Below are 25,643 nucleotides of genomic sequence, written 5' to 3' on the forward strand. Positions count from 1 at the left end.
CACTGTCAAAAGCAACGTTTTCTCCTGTCACTTCTCCCTAGCTTTACAGCAGTGGTGGAAAAAGTACTCAATTGTTTTACTTAAGTAAAAGTACCAATACTGCAATTTAGAACTACTTCGTTACAAGTAAAAGTACGGAATTGAAAATGTACTTCAGTAAAAGTACAAAAGTATCTGCATCAAAATGTACTAAAAGTTGTCATTGTGCAGAATGTGCCATTTCACAAGTTCAAAATGTGGACAAAATTGATTGAAAATAGCAGATCTACAAGCTCACAATGTGACGCATATTGTGGCTATTTTTGTCGCCATTTTCAAATGGCCGAAATGTATAGGGTTGAAGTGGTTAATGTATGTTTTCTAATTACAATACCTATTTACACGCACCTCGACAGTGGGTGCAGGGCCAATAAGGCAATTATTGGCCTTTTAATCAAAATTAAAATCTCCAAAGTAACTAGTAACTGAAGTTTTCAAATAATTGTAAAGGAGTAAAAGTACAAATTGTGGCTCTGAGATGTAGTGGAGTAGAAGTACTGGAAATTGGAAAAAGTACTTTCCACGACTGATTATACATGAATAATCTTGGGGGATTATTGGTAGCATATACGTGTGCCGACGCCTTGATGCTGGCTGGCACTGTAAAATGTCTAGCTTGTAACGTTGGCGATCTGTGCATTTACTGTCAATTTCTCTCAGATCATAGAAATACCAGCTTAATGCCTGCAGAATTTTAGTCGTGAAGTGGTATTGGGACAAAAACATGACTATTGCTGTCTGAATCCCTGGTTCTACTATGATACGTTCTACATTGAAGGAAACATCAAAATCAGACTGACAAGATGGTAACTAGTGGGCAGGAAAATAGAAAATGTACTGAGTGAAAGCTCACATTGGCAACGGAACATATAGTGCTTGCTGATCATTGTTTCACAACATGGTGTACTTGTACCATGATCCATGCGCATGAGGCAATGGGGCATTCACACCATTATAATGTTATCTTATTTTGATCTTAATGCTCAATTACTGAATGTCAGTCCCCAGGTTTTCTTCAGAATATGTATGAAATTGAATTACTGTGCGCTACTCCTGTATGGAACATTAGGAGTCCAGTGGGTCCAGTGGTTCTCAAACATTTTATTTACAAGGACCACTATAAAGAGTGTACAAATGGGAACCAAATGGACCCCACAGCTTTGCCTCTTTCATAATGTGAAGCACCAGGAGTTGTGGAGAACAGTATTTTGCTTCCCTGTAAGCCCAGTGTGTATTGTGTAAATGACAATACAACCGATTGTGATTCTGATTCGTACACTCTCAGAGTTACAGAGCTGTTTGTCTATCCATTTTGTATGACAGAAATGTCCACCACAAGGCAAGCCAGCATGGGGATGATGACCCGTGTCCATGGGCTGAACATTCATTTTGTATAAGTTATAACACGTGTGTGTGTGTGTGACAGAGCAGGAGGCTGATGTTCAGAGGGACCGACATATTGATTGTCCTCAGGACCTCACACATCAGTTTTAGCTTTGGCACCATTGACATTCAACTGAGATGAGGAGCAGGGAGCATGTTGATTATTATCCCCCAGGGAGACGGCAAGGCCATGTTGACCAACAACAGCTTCATCAAACACTCTTCATCTCGTATTAATGAACATAAGCATCGATGGACTATCACATGACTTTCAACATATGTATCAAACACATCTTGGTCGATGAATATAATACTGCATAGGATGAAGTGCTGTATGAAAGCGTGCCTGGTGGAATAATGAATAAATAATATTCTCATTTGGTACTCCATTCCAGTGGAAGATTGCTTTATAGATTAGACAGTTTGATATAGCTGTGGTTTCCTCTTCCTTGAGGTACATGGACAAAAAAGAAAAGACTCCGATGTCTTCAACATCCTTGTCTTTGTGAGAGAAGTTCTCACCCTCCTGGGACTTAATGAAAGTTAGCTCATGGATCCAGATGGCTTGTCAAGGAGAAGGTCTGTAGCAGTGCTGTCCTATGCCAGAGAATCTCTGAAGACTGATTCTTTATTGGAATCCGTTAACATTTCCATCTCGTCAGGACTCACCAAGATGTGAGGATCCTTGTGGGAGATGGGGACCGAGTCCCCAGAGGGAGTAAAGTGCCAGAGAAGCATCTAGGCCTATTTTGTGCATGTCAGTCAAGGATTGCAGATTTAGAAAAGCCTATTATGCTTCATTTATGCTTCGTCGTAGGGCCGTGTTGCACGGTGGAAATAGCAGGCGCAAAAGCTGGAATTGCATGCCGCCGCATTGGCGCCCGCGTAGTGAGTTTGTACATATTATGTACATATTACGTTATTTTTGGTGTGCGACACCATCATGTGACAAAGTATAAATCGTCCTTTAGAATGACACAAAAGTGTCAGCGTGCTTTAAACGGCAGTGTTGGATGTACATTGAAAGAGGCTGCTCTGGTTCATTCTTGTTTCAACATTCCCTGTTGTGGCTGCCTGTGAAGGTAATAGCTATAATTAAAGTCAGGATTTGGAAATATTGTGGTATATTAATTACCCCCCTGTAAGTGTATAGATTTCATAGATGGAAGCCATTCATTTGAGGTTTATAGTTTATAGATTCCTGTCAAAGGTGGGTGGTAGACAGTAGATGTATGCAATTTGCAATCTATGCAAAGTCCATGTAATATGCAATTAGCATATTTTGGACACTGCACCAAAAGCAGAAGAACCCCTATCCAGAAGAACCCCTATCCAGAACGTGCCTCTCGAGACTGACGGATGCCAATGATGATATTATTGTTTGTCTTTAAATGCCTCGATGAGTTGAATCCACAGGTCCACAATGAAAATAAGCCCTTTTATCCTTTTTAGCAGCTTTTATATAATTCGTAACACTACCTTTTAACTTAACTGTTAACTGTCAATCAATCAATCAATCCCAACCTCAACATTAATTTGCATAATGTTCAAAATAACACCGATATACTTTTAATCCAGGACAAACTCCCTTGAAATGTCTCAAAGGCCTACATTTGGCTTTCTGAGACAGTTACCCTCCTCTTTGTTTATGGAACTTTAGCCATCAGGGCATTTTTCACCCAGGAGGAGAATACACAATAACTAATCTTTCTGACGTTTCCTTTTTGCCCTCTGATTCCTTTTCACAAATGTACTTAGGCTGTCAACTGCTGCGAGTATGAAAGGACTTAAGTGAATATGTCAAGCACTGGAGGCACTGTGTCGTCTCCTCTAGTTGGCACACATCTATGTCCTGAAGATACAGGCATCATCAAACGTTCTATTGTTCACCAGAAGCATATGCTTCTTTTTTTTGGCATATGCTTTTGGTTTCTCATCCTATACTGAGACTACTGTATATGGATCGCTGAACGGAACGTAAACATTGACGACAATATCGCAGCGCAGATAATGACGATTCAGAATGACATGACAATACAGAGAACGCACGCACGCATGCACACACCACACACACACACACACACACACACACACACACACACACACACACACACACACACACACACACACACACACACACACACAACCATTTATTTATGTCCACACAAAGGAGATGCATACAAGGACACAAATAATTATAGGTGCATTGGAGTTACACTTACAAAATCATGCCATGTGCTTTCAAGGTACAATAGGCATGTCACTCAGTACTATGGATATAAGTAACAACGTCTCTGCTATAATTGGCAGCCGTCATATACTGTATGGCAGAGACACCACAATACTTTGCCAGCCTTTTTGCCTCCTTTTTGCAGCCCAAGTTGTTTGAACCCAACAACCAGTCGTGTATGCCCTAGGGCCTAGGCTGCCAAATATAAAGACAAATAGTCTGCACCTATAGCCCAGCTTTGAGATGGTCATAAAGTCTTCTCTAGGCTGTGGTCAAAGGTGCAAGCCATCTCTAATACAGACACTTCTCTGGACTCTACATCAGCCACAACAATATATTGTGTATTAGCTGTCCGAGATGTAAAGGTGTCTGGGTTATCACACAGTTGGAACATGGATGGAATGACACGGGTATGTTTGTAAAGTCTCACTGAGGATGCGCGCGCACGCACACACACACACACACACACACACACACACACACACACACACACACACACACACACACACACAGTTCTCTCCCCAGGGAACCATAATATGAAGGAGTTGATTAGGAATGCCTGGTCTCCCAAAAAAGGGACAGTGTATGCGGAGGCAGTAGCTAGTCTGAATTCATTGTCATTAGCAGTGGAACACCAACCCCTTTTCAAACTCATTAGCTGATAAAAACAACCCTCTGATTTCCCATTAAAAAAGCCATTCGTCCTCCCTGGCTGGTGATGTCCTCTCCCTCCCTCCGCGTCTCCGCACCGTCACAGCTACTCTGGGGGACTGGAAAACAATTGGGGTCTTTTGTACCATTTTCTCAGGGATGTCGGTGATTCCTCTGAAGAGCCGTCACGTCAATTTGTGTCTCCAAAATGTACAGCTCAGAGAAGAAGCCCAAGAAAAGAGGAGCGAACTGCTGATGTGAGCTGATGATTACCGATTTAGCATTAGCTGGGATTCAAACATTACAAGATTTGAAATGCAGCTTTCATTTAATGTTTTCCTCCGTCCCTAATGGGATCTGGAGATGATGGTGGGGTCTAATGGAGAACGGCAATAGAAATGCAATTGTGCATATGACACTGTAAATCTGTGTGTGGAGAATTTCTTAAGTTCTCTCAGAATCACTCTCCTCGTCTAAGCATGCCCCACTGTAAATCAGACAAATGAGTCTGGCAATACCAGGCTAGCCGACTGTAGTCTTCTCACAAGGGAGGCCATTTATACACATAGATAATATGGAGAAGGGTTTAGGTAAAGATGACCAAAAGTCATTTCCTGGCAGAATAACAATTTATTTAAATAGACAAAAGGTAATACATTTTTGTGCTCTGTGCGATCAATGAACAGCTTTATGTACAGTTTATACACTGTTATATATATATATAATCTCTTGTCATAAGTAGTTAAAATGAATTATCACCACCCATTAAATACCCAATAAATATCAAAGACCCTGTGTCCCCCACCCCCACATCCCCATTTGTTTGGCAATCTAATGGTGTAAAAAAGCCATTATCTTCAATTTTCAAAAACATTCATTCAAAGATGCGCAGTGTCAAAATTCAAGTTACTATGTTTTATCCGGCCAGGGCCAACATTGAGCTCTCTCCACTATTAGGCATCATGTCATAACAAAACGAGCTCAGAATGACCAGACGTGTTTTGTCTTTGTTGTAATCCAGGCATATCAAAACAAGATAGATACACAAAACGCAATTCACAAACTGCGATTCCAGCCTGAATCCACACGGTTTCACTTTAGGCTTAAACACACTCGTTAAGATCCTGAGGACGCACCTGAGTTTATATCATGGACGGCAGGTATGCCTCTGACACACTCCATCTTCATTCACTAATGTAGATCTGACAGGCAGTTTCGGTCCGGAGAAGAAAACGTGAGGGAAACCGAAACGTAGCAATTATCATTAAGGTGGAGGCATGGGGGTATTACAAGTTTGCATGGACGTCCTCATGGCGCAGCACTTTGTACGTAATCCAGTAGAAGATGTTGAATATGAGGAAGCTGAGGGGAAAGAAGGCTCTGGATATGGTGTCAATGCGCTTGGCCTGGTCCACAAAGCGCTTGCGCAGGGCCTCCCCATCGTGGATGGTCACCGGGGGTGGAGCGCTGAAGACGGTACTGGTCGACTCTATGGCCGTGCCATCCTTGGTCTGGAGGCAGTGACCTAGTCCGTAACCCCGGAAGTAGATCCCGCGGCTGTCCCTGACCAGTTCCTCTTCCTGTGGAGCGAAGCACAAGGGAAAACAGATTGGAGTCGATCTCACTGTCATCTGGCATTAGCTCATTGGCTGTTTACCATATGCCCTTTTGGTGTAGAACCAACGGGCCATAACGTCCAACTTGGTGAGAACAAGGTCGTATGACTCGTATCCAACCCAAAAAAGTTAACTAAACTTCAGGGACAGAGCTATTTTTAAACTCAATCATTTAGTGAGTGATGGCATTTAATCTAGCCAGTAGCCTCAGATCTAATTTACTTAATCTCATTGAGGTTTCCAAGACACACAGAGGGCAGCAATGGGGACATCTCCATCACAACAAAATGGGACATTCTAATTATGAAAGCTGGTCAAAAAAATTAACCTTCATTTCTCTTTTGTAGTTTAAGGACACATGCTCTTTTTCCTCTCCATCTTCTGGCATAACAGACCTGTCACTGTGTCTCAACTAAAAAAAACTTGCAGGTGGCATTACCCTTTGATGGATGGCAGGGCAGATTTTTTTCCACTGAGTGAGACCCTATTCTCTCCCTCTGAAGAGAATATTAATAGACATGTAGCTTAAGTCTGACAGTCCACTGACACTTTGAGAGATTCGCTTTGGCAGGGGAAAGATCTAAATTGGGTGATTAGTAGTCAGTGTGAGGTGCCCTGGGTGCATTGACCCTCTCTCTGTACCACACTGACCCTGGCACTTCAGGGTACGCTGCCTAACTTTGCATAAACAGCATTGGGCAGACTTGGGGGAAGATGAATCACTACAGTTTCCGGTCAAAGACACATTGTTTCAACTGTTGTCAGCAGCAGTAGACGTGCATGACAAGTAGGTGCTGACTGTAGGTAGTATTTAGAGTGCAATGGGCCTGAAAATTCAAACGAAACATTCAACTGAACCGAGTGAGTCGAAGCCCAAGATTATCACATACCGGTAGAGAGAGAGATTCCATGTCAAGACACTAGAGTTCTTTTAGCAGCTGAGTTCATCACCTCACGATCATAGTTTTGATCTGAATCCAACCCTACCCCTTCGGTCTCTGGCTTAAACTCTGAGAACTGTAATGCACCTACCTACATGTCGCCACACACACCTACTGCTCACGACAATGTCTTAAACTTTAGTGTGTGTTCACGCCGTGTCTAGAAAAGCATGTGATCTGCTTCCCATCTTCAATTACCAATTCTTCATGTCTCTTTTTCTTGAGGAAGGTCGCCTCTGAGTGGAACTTTGTGGCGACTAATCGCCTATCTGTTGCTCCAATGAAACATTGCACCATACAGTACCACAGGGGTATGAGGACAGCCTAATTATCCCCTACACTCCTACCTAAACGATACAGTACATCATGTGCTAAAGTCTAATGGTGCGTTTCTCTAAAGATAATAGGCACTCATGGTCTCTGGTCCCTTCTCGTGGTTCATGTGAGGTATCAGTGCTACCAGGGTAGTACTTTGGGATTTGTTGGGAGGAAGTTCCGCTTCTGTGATAACTCTGTAATCATCATCACAGTGTGCGCTGGCACATGGAGGAAATGACTTAGCTTTCATTGAGAGATCAGTGGTTATCTGGGGGTTAAGGCAGGATATGACAAACGGCCATATTTAGAAGAGGATAGCAGAAAAGATTAAAAAATATAAGACAGGTGTGATAAAAAGCTTGATGAATGCTGCTTTGTGCTTGGCACAGACCAGCATTCCTGAGTCCTATAGGCAGTGTTGACAAAATATTACTTTAACTAACTACTTATTACTTATTACTTAAAAAAAAAGGAATAAAGTTACACTACTTATTACTCCCTGAGAAAAGTAACTAGTTACTTATTACTTTACTTATTACTTTGTTCTCTCGCCTCCAGTAATTGCATATTTTGTCCCCAAAAGTCTTACTTTGCATTTTCAACATTAGCAGTCCCCCCTCCCCTATTCTGCAGTGTTTATTTAACTCTAAAACGTGTACTGTATAGTGTACACATGATGATGGGTCCATTTGTACACTTATTTAAATTAAATGAACACTAAGACTTTTACTGTGTATGAATTAATTAATTACAGTCTAAATGAAAACCACACCTGGGCAAAAGATAATGAAACTCAATCTTTGAACAACTTCTGTTGTTTATTAAAGCAAACGAATGCTATAGTTGCTTTAAAAAATATATAAATTGGTCACAAAAAATAAACAAAGTGCTATAGGGCAATAAAGGCCCTGCAGTGCATGTCGTGCATTTAAGGCCTGCCCTTCTGCATCCGATACTTCACACATACGTACCGACGAGTGTGCATCGTTTCCGTATCCGCTCTAGAGTCTAGATCTAGACTCAGCAGTCTGCAAAGCAACTCGACCCCAACCCAGTCTACCATTATAAATAAACACTCAAACCCACAGTTCCACCAAGGCTCGTGAAAATAGTAATAATATTACTTTTGGAAAAAAGTAAATGTAATATTATTATTACAAAATGTGAAAGTAACTAGTTAAGTTACATATTACTGGAAAAAACTAATAATATTACTGAAAGTAGTATATTACTTAAGTTACTTGCCAACACTGCCTATAGGGAATTATTTCATATGATTTAATATTTATTTTTGACAAAACCTTTAAAGTGGATTGAAAACACGAGGAAGCAAAGACAACACAGCAAGGAATGCAAGGCCAGAGACTGAGTGCCAGGTTTGTACTGCCAGGAGAGCTGGAGATTTGGTTGCGGGGTCAGAGGTGTTGTGGATAAATTCAAGGTTGAGGGGAGAGGCGCATCTTAACACATTCGTTTTTGGGGGTCAGAAGGCAAGGAAAATTGGGTTTGAAGGTCAGGGTCGACACGGGTTGAGTTTTACCCTGGCACACGCACTGCACTGCTGACTCAGGCTCCCATAGGCTGAGTTGTTAGCGGGGATGTCATTCACTTTCCACAGTGTACCACACTCCCAGGCTGACTGGCAAAGACCTCCATTAGAAAAGAGGGTAGACAAATTTAAAGAGGGTAGACAGCTACTGCTCTTTTTTTTCTCCCCCTTTTGTCGTCCGTTGTACGGCCACAACAAAAGTCTGACGTGATGGTTCCTGTAAGAGAGGCTTGTTAGTGTTCAATTGAATCAGTCTTGGACATCTGCCTCCTGCTTCTTTTTGCAGAGAGCATGAAGTCCCCTCGGCCTCGCTCATTCTAATTCAGCAAACATACCTGGTCCAGGCCAAAGATGAAATTATCAAAGATGCAGACAAATTCAAAAGAAACATGTCTGGGTACAGAATATTCCAGACAAAACAAGTCATGCTACTGAATCATGCTTCTTCAGCGTTAAAGAGACACTCAAGGAAAACATTGTTAGAGTGCGATAATAAAGAGACACTCAAGGAAAACGTTGTGAGAGTGTGATAATACATCATCCATGGCTGCATCTCAGGGAATTGTCTTCAGAGACACAGGAACAGTCTTTGTTAAAGTATTGTGTATATCTGCAAAGTGCAAACGTCGTAAAATGGAAGCATACATCTTGGTTCCTTGTTTCTGAAAGCATTGAGGACAGACTGTTAGTAGTCTGGGATTGTATGCATACGTTCTCTAGTGAAGCTCAGATTGTATGCATATGTTCTCTAGTGAAGCTCAGATTGTATGCATACGTTCTCTAGTGAAGCTCAGATGGTATGCATACGCGTTCTCTAGTGAAGCTCAGATTGTATGCATACCTTCTCTAGTGCAGCTCAGATTGTCTGCTCCTGTTTATCTGTCGTAGACAAGCAGAGGAGCATTGTCTGAAGTGCTGACAGGCATCTAAAGTTATCACCCCCAATAGATATAAAACTAATAAATAATGTATGTGAATTGTTTTTTGCAAAGGCATACGATGAGTAATAATATAATAATATATAAATACTTCCAACTGTACAAGCAATTAAAACCGCACAATTAAAGACAATATAACATGTTAAATTAGATGCTTAATCAAACTGCTTTACTGGCTCTGTTAAAACATGCGAGCGGCGAGCGCATATGTGTGTGGGACAGCAGCGGGAGATGAGACGCCTATAAATAATCCCTGTTATAAAATAACATTTTGATTTTGGCATAAATGGACACACACGCCTATTTTATTTCCAATTGACAAAGACATATAGCCTGCCTATTTGCAATGATATAGGCTAAGTTAGGTGTCACTGTGGAACACCAGCCTTCATCATCCTCATCCATATATGCATCTTAAAATTAATTCATCAATCGGTGATCACGTCACGCCATAAACGTTGATTATGAGTTTCTGGCTGCCTTGTCACTGTTGCCAGCTATCTGTCATACTCAGCAGCCTGACCGACGCTTTAACATGCAGTGCACTGCGCACTTCTAAAGAATGGGTTCAAATTGAAGGATAGGATATTTATTTAACCGTTAATAAATATCCTAATCCTACAAAGTACAAACCTATTCCATTCATGACGATGTAACTGTCATACAGTATGTGATTAATGTAGCCTATACTTGACAAAGGTTGTAGCCTCAAGGAATAATCCTACTGGCGTTTCTTTCCAGTGTGCCAAAATTCACACGTGCGTGCGTACGTGCGTGAGTGCGTGCATGCGTGCACGGACATGACAGATTGACAAGTAAGTGAGGCGAAAGGGGGAAACTTTTATTGGCTTTCCATCATGTAACTATGGTTTCCATACATTGTTTGGTCGTAGTGCAGTTGTTCATGTCCCAGGTTGATTTCAGCTGTCACATTTATCAACGCAACGACAGAAATCGAAAGGATCAGCTGTTTGCGATCACTTCGTAAATGCTGTGCCGATGTGAGCGTACCCCCAAAACCCACGCTCCATTGATAAATGAGGGCCCAAATCTCGAAACCGAAAACAGCCAATGTTGCTCAGTGTTGTGAGCTTGCAGATCAGCTATATTCGCAGAATATAGGGACCTTAGGGTTCCAGTGATTAATCCTGAACTGTGGAAGAGACTCTGTCAGATTCTATCCACATGGTTCTTGTACAACACATCAAGGCATGCGTCAGTACCTCTCAGATGGATTGTTGGCAGGCCAAATTCCTCAGTAGGAGTAAATGTAACAAGGGGAGTCCTTCCCACTCCAGACCATCATTTCCACTCTGCTTATTGATTCGGCCCCAGCAGCACAGACAGTCCAGTAACTGCTGTATTCATCGGCTTGGATGGTGGGCATTTTGCCACGAGTCAGGGAGGAGGAAGCGCAGGGATACTATAATGGCATAGTAACAGTCTCTCCTTGCCTGAGTAAATTCTCCTTCGCAAAAAGTGCAACGTCTATGAATGCTTTTGCACATAAAGGCTATAGGGAAGGCAGTTGACAGTACAAAAATTATATTTTTTCATAAATCAGAAATGACAACAGGAGCTACATTGCCTGATGTTTGATCTTAACAGCTTGGTCCGGAATTGGACCAAATTCAATATGTACTAGCACGGAGATGAGTGCTTTATTTGCTTCTTGAGATGCCCAGCATTGCCCACGTCAATTCTAAACACGACCTTCCGTTCTCTGAATGACAACAAAACCTTTTTCGAGCACCTGTGTATCCTCTAATCTTTTAGGACTGTTTGGCGAGTCTGTTGGACGGCATGACGCAGATGGAGGATCATGCTGTGGGCTCCGCACAGGTCAGCGCTGCTCACCATGGAAACAGCTCAGCCGGAATGAGTCGCTATAGCTCATGTAACGTGACAGCCAGCTGTAGCGTTCTGCTGTTGTCGCTTGTTCCTGAATATACAGCGACCCGCAATAACAAGAGGCATACATCAACATTATAGGGACTGACATTGCCTTGTGTGTGCGAGTGGCGTGCCTTTTGCGTGCGTGTGTGCACTATGCGCTGCTTCGGTACATCTTAGAATGTCTGCTTCAGCGTGTTGCCTCTGTGTGCACCTATGGTTCTGAAATGGTGCACATAATTGTCTCTGTTGGGCGGAAACCTTGTATTTCCCAAGCTGATTCAAATGAAAAAATAGGAAAAGATGCAAATCTACAAGCTTGAAACCTGTCTGTGTCGCTTTGCGGCATTCTTCGAGCTTGCGGATGTGCTACTTTTGATGCTTTTATGTGACACTGTAGTTAGTATGATGATCAAAAAGGTGTGTGTGCAGCACTCACACTCACTATTCTCTGCCGTCGCTGCTTCTTTCTTAGCCGGATGAACTCCTTGTGTTGCCTGGAGACAAAGTTCACAGCGGCGTACTCCAGCAGTGCTGCGAACACGAACAGCAGACACACGGCCATCCAGATGTCGATGGCCTTAACGTAGGACACCTGGGAGAGATGGAGGCAAAGAGACACAGGCAACGAGCTTAACGTAGGACACCTGGGAGAGAGAGAGGCAAAGAGACACAGGCAACGAGCGTTACGCAGGACACCTGGGAGAGAGAGAGGCAAAGAGATTCAGGCAGCGAGGTGACTGTGGTGTTTTCCTCCATAGTCAAGCTATGTAGGCCTACTGTACTGTAGGCCCATGGTGAATATTAATTAAAGCATCTGTCATTTTAGATTTGTAGCTAAAGGGCATTATTTTATACTTTGGCTGTTCAAAAATAGCAGATATACATAGCGCCACTTTGTGCCACGCTACAAGCTTGTAGATCTCCTTTTTAAACGATTTTTTTACTCAAATCTTTGCTTCTGGGGGTCCCTGGAACAAAATATTTTGAGATGGGGGGGTTGGCGACCAAATATATTTATTTTGGAGGTGCTTGACATGAAAAAGATTGAGAACCACTGATAGAAGAAAACCTGTTAGGATTTAGAAGATATTTGCAGAATGGGCCTCTCAGGTCTTAATTCTGGGAGGGAACCCCATTTGGTGTTTTAAGCATTATGTTAAATTTTCGGCGGGGAGGTACATACGAAAATAGGCGTCAAAATGCGCACTTGCTTGCTGAAAGAAATGTGAGTACTTTTACATTAGTAAATATTTTGATGACAATACCTCTTTAGTTTTACTCAAGTAAAATGTATAAAACGAGCAGTATGTTCCATGTATGGTGTGCAACATAACATAATATACAATGCCGGCAAAAGTGCTGTTCTCATTTGTAGAACCAAAGAGGACAAACGCCTTAACTTCCCAGTGTTTAAATTATCTGACAATAATCTTGAGGTCTGGAATAAAATTGCATATCTTGGTCGCTTTGTTACTGATGATTTGTTCATGTGATGTGAACTAAGATTCCCCTATGGGAAACCCAATACAAAAAGTATTAACGCTGTGACCCAGGGAGATAGAGCCCTCTAGCGGCAGTGATGTCAGTCTTCGATGCTCTATTTCCGGTATGTGACACCGACAAACTATATAAATCGAGTTTAAAATGGTTGTTTCATCACAGATCTTTTGGTTTTAAAGCAAATGTGAACATCTATTTGTGTTAACCTTTGATGATGTCTCTGTTGGCAGTAAGCAAAATGTATAATGCATGAAGATATAGGCTGATACTGATAGCATACCTAGAGGAGTTCTTTCATAGGCTAGGACATCATCTTACATTTATTATTCATCAAGTACTAGTATAGATTATGAATACACTAGTATACTACCCTTTTGTGGCTGTCCATTGGAATATTGACCATGTGCTGGTGGGAAGCCATGAGAATGGATTTCACAGGCCAACAAAGCACACTAAATTAATTGGATTTAATTGTGTGGAATAACTACAGTATACATTGTTGCTTACACACTGAAAGTGAAGCAGTAGGTACACTGGTACAGTATACATACATACTGTAATGAAAGTGAAGCAGTAGATACAGTATATACTATATACACACATAATGAAAGTGAAGCAGTAGATACAGTATATACACACATAATGAAAGTGAAGCAGTAGATACAGTATAGACACACATAATGAAAGTGAAGCAGTAGATACAGTATACATATGTAATGACATGCCCAAAGTAGACGTCAGGCAAATTCCCAAAGTTTTTAGAAATTTGCATTTCCTCCTCAGAGGCTCAAAATAATTCCATGCCAAACCAATGGCAAAGTGTGAAGTCCGTTCAGCGATACATTATTGATCACTATTATCATATATATGATATTATAATAGTGATCAATAATGTATCGCTGATCATATTATGACAGCACTAGGGGCTGAACTATGCCCTCAGTAAAATGCATATTAAAACACCCAAAGTAAATTCTGGCTGCTTTGCATGAGGGATGATGATATGCACCACAGTGCCACTGATTCCCAGCACAAATGGCTTAGTAAATCGACCATCCAAATCCAAGCTCACAATGTTGCGACACGTTGTGAGCGTCTCGATCGGCTATTTTCAAAGATATTTGTATCATACGTTTGAAAACTTCATAATGAGTAGTCTACTTCTACGCGCCAGCAGAGCGTAGGTAAGCCTTGCTAAGGATCGGCCACCGTTAGCAGTAGCTCACACTGTTGATCTTTCGCCAGAAACGTTAACATACCGAGAGCGATGCGATACTAAATCACAAATCACATCCGAACCTCGAATGGATCATCATCACCATGGACAGCACTCGTAGTTTCAGAGATGATGGCAAAAGAAGATCCTACTTTTAATGGAGCTCTATGTGGCCGTGCACAAAAGTCCTGGTGCTGAGGGTGTCACCCAGCTTGTAGATAGGCTATTTTCAAATGGCTGAAATGTGTAGGGCTGAAGTGGGTAATTTATGTTATTTGTTAATATTACTCAAAATCTACAAGATTAGTAAGTTTTCAAATAAATTTAGTGGAGTAAAAGTATAACTTGGTACCCACCTTAGGCAGTGAGGCCCTGGAGCCGGAGCTCTGGGTGGTCATGGTGAGCACCGTGGTGATGCCCAGGCCCACCCTGGCTGGGGCAGCGTCCATGTTGATCCAGAAGGACACCCAGGAGAGGATGACGATGAGGAGGGAAGGGATGTACATCTGGATCAGGTAGTATCCCATCTGACGCTCCAGGTGGAACTTCACCTCGATGCACGTGAACTTTCCTGCCAAAACAGCAGTCCCATTAAAACTTCTACTTCAACAGTTTTCAGAAAAACTTATGTTTCTATAGCAGTGGCGCTCAAACCTTTTCATGTCAAGGACCCCCAAAATTACGTAATTTCCGGACTATGAAGCTCACCTGAATATAAGCCGCACCAGCTAAATTTAGGGGGGAAAATCACACCCGTGTGAAGTGAGTGGTGCAACTCCGCGTGGGGGTTCCTGGGTTCCAGAGACACAGGAACGCACCCAGCGTAGGAAATAATCTTCATCATCGTGACTCTACTACTTCTCTGTGCTGGGATGGCTCTGACTGCTGCTACTGCTCCTCCTGCAGGGGTTAGGGTTAGGTGTGTGTGTGTGTGTGTGTGTGTGTGTCCTATCGGCTATGAAAGTGTGTCCTATCGGCTATGAAAGTGTGTGTCCTATTGGCTATGAAAGTGTGTGTCCTATCGGCTATGAAAGTGTGTGTCCTATTGGCTATGAAAGTGTGTGTCCTATATCGGCTATGAAAGTCTTCATATGCACTGTGACTATAGCTTTGCTATCGCTGAAGAGACAAGTGACATTAAAGGTTTTTTGTTTTGGGGATTTCTGACCTCAATTGCACCAAACAATATGAAAATGAGACCCCCACCCACGCTAGCGCTGTTTCCTAAACAATACAACAATTAATAATTATATAAAAACTAAAATTATGATGTTTGACACATTGAGCCCGTACTTCCTGCACGGTGTTGTATTTGTGTTGTTATTTTTGTTATATGTGAAAAAAGGAATAAGAAATGCACACACGCAATGTCAAAACAAATTCTTATGTGTTTTACACAATGGCAAATAAAGGAATCTGAATCTGAAAAACGCTTCTTGAGAGCTTCTAAATAGGCAATTTTTGTTGCGCAACATGCTTCCATAGAAGACATGCCATGGCTTCACAAGTGAAAGTTGCTCAGAAACATTTGCGCTCAGAGTTTAAAGCACTGGGGTATTCACTTTTAAAAAGTATTCACAAGCACATGCTTTTTGGTGGGATTTACCTGTGTTATAGTGTTTGGTGCAGTAGCCCTGGTCCATCTCGTCTTTCAGCACAAACTGGGGGAGGGTGAGGTCGTCTGCCACCTGCACAGGGTTCTCGGACAACCACTCAAAGATCAAGTCATTCATGGTGTATCCAACTGTGTAAGGGGAGAGAGGACAATGGAAATGAGATGGAGGGAGTGACGGGGTTATTATTTATTACATGGCTTAGTTGAATGCTTGATTCTGATTGGTCAATCGCTGAATTCAGCAGTGTGTTATTTCTTGATAACAGACCGCTCCGCTCTATAACAGACTGCTGCCTAATCAAACCCTCTGAGCACCAGCTGCGCCCCACTTGATTTACCACGATTGGAACATGACAGCCATGTAAACACACACACACACACACACACACACACACACTGTGACACACAATGTCATTTACAGCTAAACATTGCTCTAAATTTTTTTTTTTTACATTTTAGCTAGAAATAGACTAGCAGTATCCGAAAATGGATTCTGTTTGGTCAACTCACTAACTTGTTTTTCCGACAGTGCTCCAGCCCTACAGCTGCATGGGCAGACGCAGCCAGCGCGAATACTTGTTTTGTTGTGTTTTGGATCAATTTATTAATTTATGTTAGGTAGCCATGTAATAAGCAGGATAATATCTGGCTAGGTGGTCATTGTCGGGATATAATAAACTCCCTGTCGGTGAATTATCTCTCCACAATGACCACCTAGCCAGATATTATCCCTTACATAACGACAGTAAGTAAAAGTGTGTCAGAGAGAGACGGAGAGAGAGGAGGGGTGTGGATGGCGGAGAGAAGAACCGATGTATACGGAGTGGAACACAGAGATATTGTAGGTGATGTACGGGTTCTAGATCCCATGAACAGTGGCGCAGTCAGAAACCTTGTATCTCCATATTTCATCATTCTATTCCATAAATTAATGTCAAGTTTTATACTACTATTATACTTGTACGTTGAAAATGGTTACAACTTAGGCATTTAGAATGAGCGACTTCACACGTCGGTGTGTTTTAGAAATATTCAACCAATAAAAAAGAGCTTGTGACTCAACTACATTGGATCTATTAGAACACAACCCCCACCCCCCTTTCCTGAAAGGTAATGGTTTCAGACATACAAGTTTTTCACCTGATATACAGACATAAATTCTATGTGTAACTGAAAACATAGACTATTTTAATTTTTAATTTTAATTAAAATAATTAAAATATACTGTATATACATGTACCTAGTACCAAGCATACGCACGTAAAAACGCCAGCAGACCACAGTATAGTACTTTCAACTTACATACATGTACAGTACATACATAGGCTACTGTACGTTACCCGTTACCCAACCAATATTGAAACATACACTGAAACATATCCTAATTACGTCACCATTGACAGCCAGTTATAACCCGACTTCATTTCAATGTTTTACAGAGAGGCTGAGATTTGAAAGTTCGTAGTGGTTGACAGTACTTGCACGTTCTGCTTGCACAAGTAGGCACTCGACAGAGTGCAATTCTAGTTTTCTATTAAGGTTATAGCAACAGATATAGTCTATACTTTATGCTTCCATTTACACATATGTACAGAAACACATATCTAATATTCATAGTTAAGGCTATGCTTTACATCAAATCAAAATTTACCCCTTAAATTGGGGTTCAGGTTCCAGGGCTCTATAGAGCGTCGCAGCAGGAAATTTTCCTCAGACTTTTCAAAAAGTATATATTTAAAGTCCTTTTAAGTGTCGTACAAAGCCAACTCTTGTCGTGACAAATCATGACAACAAACAAAAAAAATTGGGCCAAAAAAATAATTTGAAGAAAAAAACAGCAGGTTACAACACTTTTTTTGTTGTTTTTCTTCTTTGTAATTATTTGTTTGGTCCAAAATATTGTGTTTATTGTCATGATTTGTCACAACTTGGTGTCCGCGGCGTAACCGTCTTTAAATAAATACTTTTTGAAATATCTATGGGAAAAATGCATTGGGAATCATTTCCTGGGCCTGGCGTCGTCATGACAGCGGGCGGGACTGCGACGCTCTATAGGTCTTCTCCTTTTCCTCCTCTACACAAAATATCTCTTCATTGAAAATAGCTGATCTACAAGCTCACAACGCGTTGCACGTTGTGAGCTTGTAGCTCCTGGAATTGACCTATAGCTAAGCCCTCCCGAAACTGCTATGGTCCAATCACAGCTAAGCATAACATGGGTTAGACAAACCAGCTCTCCACCATTAGTTTTCCTATATGATAAAACATTGTTTTAAAAAAGAAATGCCACGCACATATTTTTCCAGTGCATACGGCAGGCCGTGTTGACAGATTTGGAAGAGATTTTGAAGGTCTGGTTCCAAAAATGAACCAGTATTTAATCCATGATATTTACATTGGAATGAATTAGCCCGGCTGGAAAGTGCAAGTGTCTAATTGGGAGAGGCCGGGTCTATAGGTGAATAGAGACTCTACATGGCTCATGTGGTTAAGTGTGTGAGAGGTAAGAGGCGTCAGGCAGGTAATTACGGCCTCCTCCCTGAGCACTCATGACATGTCTGTGTCCACTTGACTGAGCTGTTTACTGTTCGTATACGGCACATTGCCCAGATGACACTGTTTGCACTGTCTTTAGCGGTGCAAAAACGTGTATGGCAGCACGTGCGCAAGGGCAAACTCCTATCCAATAAGTCAGCGGCTCAACAACAAACATCTCCCTGCTGTGGAGTCATATATGGGCATGGATATGCTCCTCACGTGTGCCCTTAATCTCCAACCTTCAAATTACCGCAACGCCACATCTGAAACTCGTGGAGGCGGGTGACCTTTCATTGTGACAAACGGCCAGGGAGGTGGCAGGTGGACAGACGGACGTTACATCACCACTGTTGTTGTCGTTCCACCCCCCTCCATTATTACACAGATTTTATGCTATAAAGACCTTCAAACCAGACACACAAATTGACAGTTCTCTCCAGTTTTTGAGGGGCGCTAGCCCCTCCTATATACAGGTTTAATGGTAGTTTTTGGGAGAAAAATTGGGAGACCTCCCAAAGACCACTCTCCCATCCAGATCGGGGGTGCTGCAGTGGAAAGGGTCAGAGTTCAAATTCTTGGGAGTACACATCACTGAAGACCTCACCTGGGCAGTATAGACAGAGTCAGAGCGGGTGGTGAAGAAAGCACAACAACGCCTCTACTTCCTGAGAAGACTCAAGAAAGCTGGCACGGGCCCCAAAGTCCTAAATAAATTCTACAGAGGCACCACAGAGAGCATTCTGACTGGCTGCTTCACGGCCTGGTATGGCAGCTGCACCGACCTCAACCGCAAAGCACTGCAGAGGGTTGTGCAAACAGCCGAACGCACCAGCGGATGTGATCTCCCCCCATCGACGATTGTTGTGTCAGCAATGCTCGTGGAATTATGAAGGACCCAAGACATCTCAACCGCAGACTGTTTGAGATGCAGCCGCTTGGAAAACGTTTTCGCAGTCTCAAAGCCACTGGAAACAGACTGCAAAAAAGCTTCTTCCCCCGAACAATCAGATACATGAAAGAACTGATAAGAACCAGACGCTAAGCCCCTTCTTGCACTATCAGGCTGTAATTGCACCTTTTAAACTAAAATTGCTGTATATATATGAAACATAACCTCAAATTGCACCTTCTTCAATTAAGTTGTGTTGTATATATGGAACATAACCTACTGTGAAGCTGTTCACAGTAGTTTACCTAACTTTTGCTACATGTACATGTTACTATTTTATTTTATTTCTACTCTTTGAATGCTCTTTCTTGCCTTTGTTTGCTGTGCTTGCTGTGTTTTGTTGTTTGAATGTTATGCTATCTATGCTGCAGCATTGTCTGTAAGGAAGCTAAACAAAAATAAGTTTTACTCTTGTGTACCTGTACACAAGATGTATCAAAGAACCTTGAACCTTGAACAAACGTAATTGGAATGATACAAGTTTGTTTATTCAGTTGACAACCCCACCATCACCTTCCTGCGACCCCACTTGGGGTCCCGACCCATAGTTTGAGAACCTTAAAGGGATAGTTTTTATCTATCGATTACTCACCCCATGGAACCTTGAATTCATGGAGATTTATCACTATCGTTTTTATCGCATTCCTAAGCCAATAGAGATAAGGGGCCCTATCTTGCTCCCTTATCCCTAAACTGTAAACCCAATCTCCCAGTTCATCCGCTGCACCACTCCGAGCCCGCATCTTTCATTCTAACTCGCTTTTCTGTTCTCCTTCTATTCCTATTCCCTTTTACAGCCCGCCTGATTACAGGTGCATTAAAATTGCATCCATATGCAATAACAATGCAGAATTCTCGACACATTTGAATAATGCCGATGTCGGCCGGGCCCCTTGGGGCCAGAATTACAACGTCATCAATTATTCAAGACATTATCCTCTTTCCCCTACTACCGCCCCACCCCCACCCCTGCCTGAAAGATGACACCACTAAAACACTTATCTCGCTCCTGAGGAGAGTTCCGCTGTCGTTCATGCATCCTTCTCTAACAAGTGAGGGGAATACCAATGTTTTTACCAAAGTAATGAAACGGTCCCCCATCGCCTCCCGCCCCGCCACAGCTTGGAGGAGTAAAACCGTAATTCACACAGTGCTCGTGGTACACTATAAAAACCTAATTTGTGAGGCAAATAATTTGGCCAGATAGGATAATGACTTGAAGTGGTGTTGAATGTCTCTTTTATGTGTTCAAATGCTGTTCACAAGATGAACGTTAGCGTCAGAAACCGTACCGTTAGTCTGTGCACTTGCTGTCTTCCTGCTGCTGTATTCACTTACTATAAGTCAAGTTATAAAGCGGATTCGGGTCAAGTGAACACTGATGGCTCAAAGTCAATGTGAAGTGGGATAAACTGCTTTGATGTGTCACAAAGACTCACAATAATGCAAAATCCTATGGTTTGGTCTATTTATATCCATATAAGCCCATGGCATAATAGGCTAGAAAAGAACATTGTCCTTGACTCTTACAGACCCCAAAGACCTCACATTTCTTTCCCCCCCCCCCCCCCCCCCCACCCCCCTATAGCCTTCCTCTCTCTGCTTTTCTTCATGTTGAGTGGACAGTGTTGGCACTGATACAGCATTAGCTGTAAAATCTATAGAGTGCTCTTAATGTTCACAGTACACACAGCCAAGGTGATCCCACCCTTGGGTGGTGTGCTAACCCTCGTCAAAACAGGGTCAGGTAGCTCCACTGGGCCTTTAATCGTAAATGATTGGGTTTACTTTAATAGCGGTGTCAGATGGTAAACCAATTCCTTCCTCTTTGCTACCTTTAAGCACACCTCTGGTTGCCACTATGTCTCCTCTCCTCTCGTAACCCATTAACCACATGAACCCTACCGTCCCTATTCTGGGAATGTCATAATAGGTGAACATTAGGGCAACGTAGCCAATCTACAAGTTCAAAACGTGGCGCTTTGCAATGCGAGTGTGTAGAGATAACAATCGTGGAAAAAGGAGGCGACCGACTCCCGAGGGGCTATACAGTAGGGTGGTAAAAAGGTCAATTTCATTGCAGCCTGTGAGGAAATGCATGAGAAGTGCTAGACCAAAGTGCCATACAGTAGCCCATGTCATATATGTTTCTGTAGTGGCATTAAGTAAACCAATCACCACTGTCCGTCGGAGACCTTGTATCTTCAAAACTATTACTTTTCAAGAAATGGAAAGAATGACCTGTATTCAAATCCATCCAATGTAGTTATGGGCATGTCGTTATAGGTGAACCATTTCAAAGCTATTAAAAACCTTTCAAGATACACTGTGAGATTACACTGTTGTTGTCTCCGCCTGACCGAAAGCGTGGGGTTGAGACTGTTTTCCACCCTGTCCGTCCGTCCATGTGTGTGTGTCTGTCTGTCTGTGGACAGCTAATCTCTGGCACCGTTGGCCCGATCACAGTGAAACTGTGCACACACACTCCCTGGATGCCAGAACAGTACCTCTGCCCAGAATGTTTCTGATCGGCTTGTTATAGCACCACGAGGAGGCCGATTTTTGCTAAACAAATGTTGTACTGCTACAGATTTTGTCCAAACATTCATACAACATACATCATCATCATACCTGGAAGTTATGTGGGTTAACGGGAATGAACAAATTAGGACATGTGGCAAAAAACTAGAACTGGCCTTGGCAGCCCATGCATCCAAATTTGATTGCATTAATTGTGCATACCCTCTATAGCTGTGGTGGAAAGTAACATGTACTCAACTTCTGTATATTCAGTGTTTTCACTTAATTCAAATATATTATTTTTTTTGTTTTGTTGTGATAATCCTCCCTACTGTATTTCGGCCATTTGAAATGGGACATTTTGCACAATGAGTTGCACATTTTGATGCCCGCTCTTTTGGACTTTTACTCAAGGAGATTTTGAATCCCGAACTTGTACTTGTAACAGGCTACAATAAGGGTATTGATATTTGTAGGCTATTTAAGTAAAACATGTGAGTAATGCTTCCATCACTGGTAAATGGAGATACCGGCATGCAACTTGACGTTATGAATTTGCGTCAAACGCTGCTGTTATATGCTCCATCTGGTTCTCCCGTTTGCTAGACTGAAGTTCTTTTGAATCCATGAGGTGAAGTGAAGTCAGGCAACCATGGGGCGGGTCACACAATAAAAGGGACACAAAAGGAAGGTTTTATTATTTATGTCCAGGAAATTGGTTCCACGAGGGCAGATGCTATCCACGCTAAAGGCAAGGGGGTGAATTGACTCCTTAAAATGTTTTTTTTTCACAACATTTTATTGGTGAAATAAGCAAGAGCGTTTTACAAAGGCGTCACAGTGCAGAAACTTTGTGTCGCCATATTTCATCTTTTTATGTGGTTTTTCATACTGTACATGAATGCCCTATTTATTTCATAAGTTGAAATAAGAAAGGGTTGCGCACTTGCACTAAAGTAGGCAAAGTCCTTCGGGATCGGGAGTTGAGCCCGTGGCACGCTGTCAGGCTGGCTCAGCAGCCTATATAGGTGCCCAGACGGTTCTGCTAACCGTCCGGGCCAGCTTATATTGCATTCTGATACCATGAAACCTTGGCTTATTAGCTTGTAGATTGGATATCTTTGGTTACTGCCCAATCAAAGACTAACTGACTTCCATTATGAAGTTAAATATTTCAGAAAGTATAAAACGTAAAAAGTTAAACATTAGTGGAGGTGGGCTACTGGCAGTCTACAACATCAGAATTGTGTTGCTGATCAGTCCAGCGGTTTGCATTAGCTCCATCCACACAGACACAGACTAAGGCACCGTACACACTATTAAAACGCTCTCTCTGTTCCGTGTTATTTTCAAATGGCCGAAATGTATGGCTGAACTGATGTTTCTTTGAAATATTAATCAAAACCTACAAATAATTGTAGTGGATTAAAAGTACAATATTTGCCTCTCAGATGTAGTGGAATAGAAGTAAAAGTACTGAACATTGAAATACTCAAGAATACCTCTTGAGAATACCTCAAGACTTTAAGTACAGTACTTGAGTAAATATACTTAGTTACTTTTACTTAGTTACTTTACACCACTGTATGTTGTTGACTAGTCAGCAGAGCCACAGCGTAAAAATAGAAACCTTTATGATCCTAATTATAAACCCAACCATGTCACAACTTCATGGCAGTTCAACTTTACGTGCCGTAGCTCTAGGAATGAATTATGGCAGAGTTAGCACATTCATAAAATATAAACCCTAGAGAGAAAGGAGGACGGAAGGGATGAAAGGAGAAGATGAAAATAAGATCAAGAGACGGCTGGGAAGGAAAAAGAAGAAAAAGACTCACAGCTTTCAAGCTGCATTGTACAGGTCTGAATGTCCATTGGGAAATTCTTCAAGTCCATAGGGCAGGACAGGATGAGAGTCAGCCTGAGATAGACAGAATGAAAGACAGAAGGGCAGCCATAGGTGAAGGGGGAAAAGGCCACAAGGCAGGTTGAGGTAAGCAACAAAACACAGGGGGAAATGATAATAGAGGCCAACGGACAGATGGAGTTAACAACAGAGGGAATTTGTAGAGAAGAGATGTCCTTTGTGACATGCTTAAAGGGACTGCAAGTAATTTTAGTAAAACAAATAAAATAATTAAGTTCTATATTCTGATAGTAATAATTGCTATGAAGTGTTTGTTTAGTAACAGCGGTCTCCCCATCTCTCCAGCTCTTTTTTTAAGCAGTATATATTTTATCCAGCCAGGAGAGAGAATTCCATAAAGATAATTTATCAGCTTCAATTTTAAACCGTTCCAATTTTGTATACAGTATATTATGTTGGTTCATCACGACCAATTTCAGTTGATTATCCAGTATGAGTTCTTTCACCTGACTGAATAAAATTGGTGTCCTGACCTGAAAACCTGTGTTTAGTAAAGAACTGGAGAGTCGTGAAGACCCCCTTTGTTATCACTTACACCCCTTTTAACAACAATTAATTTTCACATTGTACACATTGCAATAAAGTTGGAAAAACATCCAGCAGATTGAGTTATCCTCTTTTATATGAGAAAAGAAAGAAAAAAGGTAGATTGGGAGGTATACAGTGAGTTACGGTGCCATTTGGTTACACAGCTTCAGTCCACAGTAATAGCAAACTAATTGGTGGAGACACCCCTCCTTTTATTTATTGCAGTGCCAATGCATTAAGCCTTCAAGCGGCCTCAGGGAAGAGAGGCAGCTATTACGGAGTTTGGGTAGGTGAGAGCTATGTAATTACCTGCTGTAATGCATCACCCACAGGCGACGTAAGAGCCACCAGTGCTATACTCACAGGCACCCAGCTTCTACTGTGCTATACCGTCCCTGTTGTTGGCCAGAAACCTTGTATCTCCAAATTTAATCTTTTTAATGTTAAGTCCCTCAGGGCTCTTACTATTGTCTTCTCTGTTATTGTGAGGAAAGCTTTTGCTGAAAGTCGCAAGAGGTGACCAAGGCAGCTCACAACACATTGCAGGGCAGCGTGTTGTGAGCTTGTCGATCTGCTAAGTGGTACATGTCCTATTTTGTTCTTTATTCTTTAACATATGACAGTGTTAAATAGCGACAATTTACCATGCGACCTCTCTTTGAAACATTTTGATAATTTCCGCCTATATGACATGCCCAAAATAGGAATGCCAGGTTGAAATTGGAGGTGATATATAGTTTTGTTAAAATAAGTGTTAAATAGCCCTGCTGTGAAGTCAGTTGGCTCTTTAATTAACAGAAAATGGATTTTCAATTCGGTATACCAAAGGCATAGCAATGATTGATTACTATCACAGTGCTTTTAACAATAACACACACAAAAAATGTTTTAACCAAATAATATCACTTGCCCTAAGACAAGTAGTCTTAAAAAAAAAAAAAATTAACCAATGAAGAGTAACAAGCTTGTGACTAAATAATAAAGCACCAATTCTGGCATCCTTGCATTGGCTTCCAATCTCTTTCAGAATTGATTTAAATTTTGTATTAATTACTTTTAAGGCCATCTCTTGTCTGGCCCCATCCTATATGTCCGACTTACTCGAGACATATCTCCCAAAGCACAATTTGAGGTCCTCAGACAAAGCTCTCCTAGATATCCCATCTTCCCTAAAATACAAAAAAAGGTGATCGGGTCATCGTATTCAGAGCTTCGACTCTCTGGAATGTTCTCCCTCTGGAGATCATGGTCGCAGAATCTGTGCCCCGATTCAAATCCCTCCTGAAAAC

General features: G+C 41.8%; 1 protein-coding gene across 2 annotated transcripts in view; it reads right to left on the minus strand.

Moving 5' to 3' along the window:
• Positions 1-4,980: 4,980 nt before the first annotated feature.
• The window catches only part of glra4a (glycine receptor, alpha 4a), a 51,359-nt gene continuing 30,696 nt past the window's right edge, over positions 4,981-25,643 (minus strand). The window contains exons 5-9 of one of the 2 annotated variants that reach the window (XM_080774231.1): positions 23,738-23,820; positions 15,884-16,021; positions 14,634-14,848; positions 12,004-12,153; positions 4,981-5,883 (exon numbers count right to left, since the gene is read on the minus strand). In XM_080774231.1, coding sequence (XP_080630357.1) covers positions 5,590-5,883; positions 12,004-12,153; positions 14,634-14,848; positions 15,884-16,021; positions 23,738-23,820 — 880 coding nt within the window. In that variant the 3' untranslated portion in view covers positions 4,981-5,589. Of the gene's footprint in view, positions 5,884-11,997; positions 12,154-14,633; positions 14,849-15,883; positions 16,022-23,737; positions 23,821-25,643 lie in introns of both variants that reach the window. The other variant, XM_080774230.1, reaches the window with a different exon arrangement.

This window comes from Protomyctophum bolini (assembly GCF_963924005.1).
Source record: "Protomyctophum bolini genome assembly, chromosome: 10".
Classification (NCBI taxonomy): Eukaryota; Metazoa; Chordata; class Actinopteri; order Myctophiformes; family Myctophidae; genus Protomyctophum; species Protomyctophum bolini.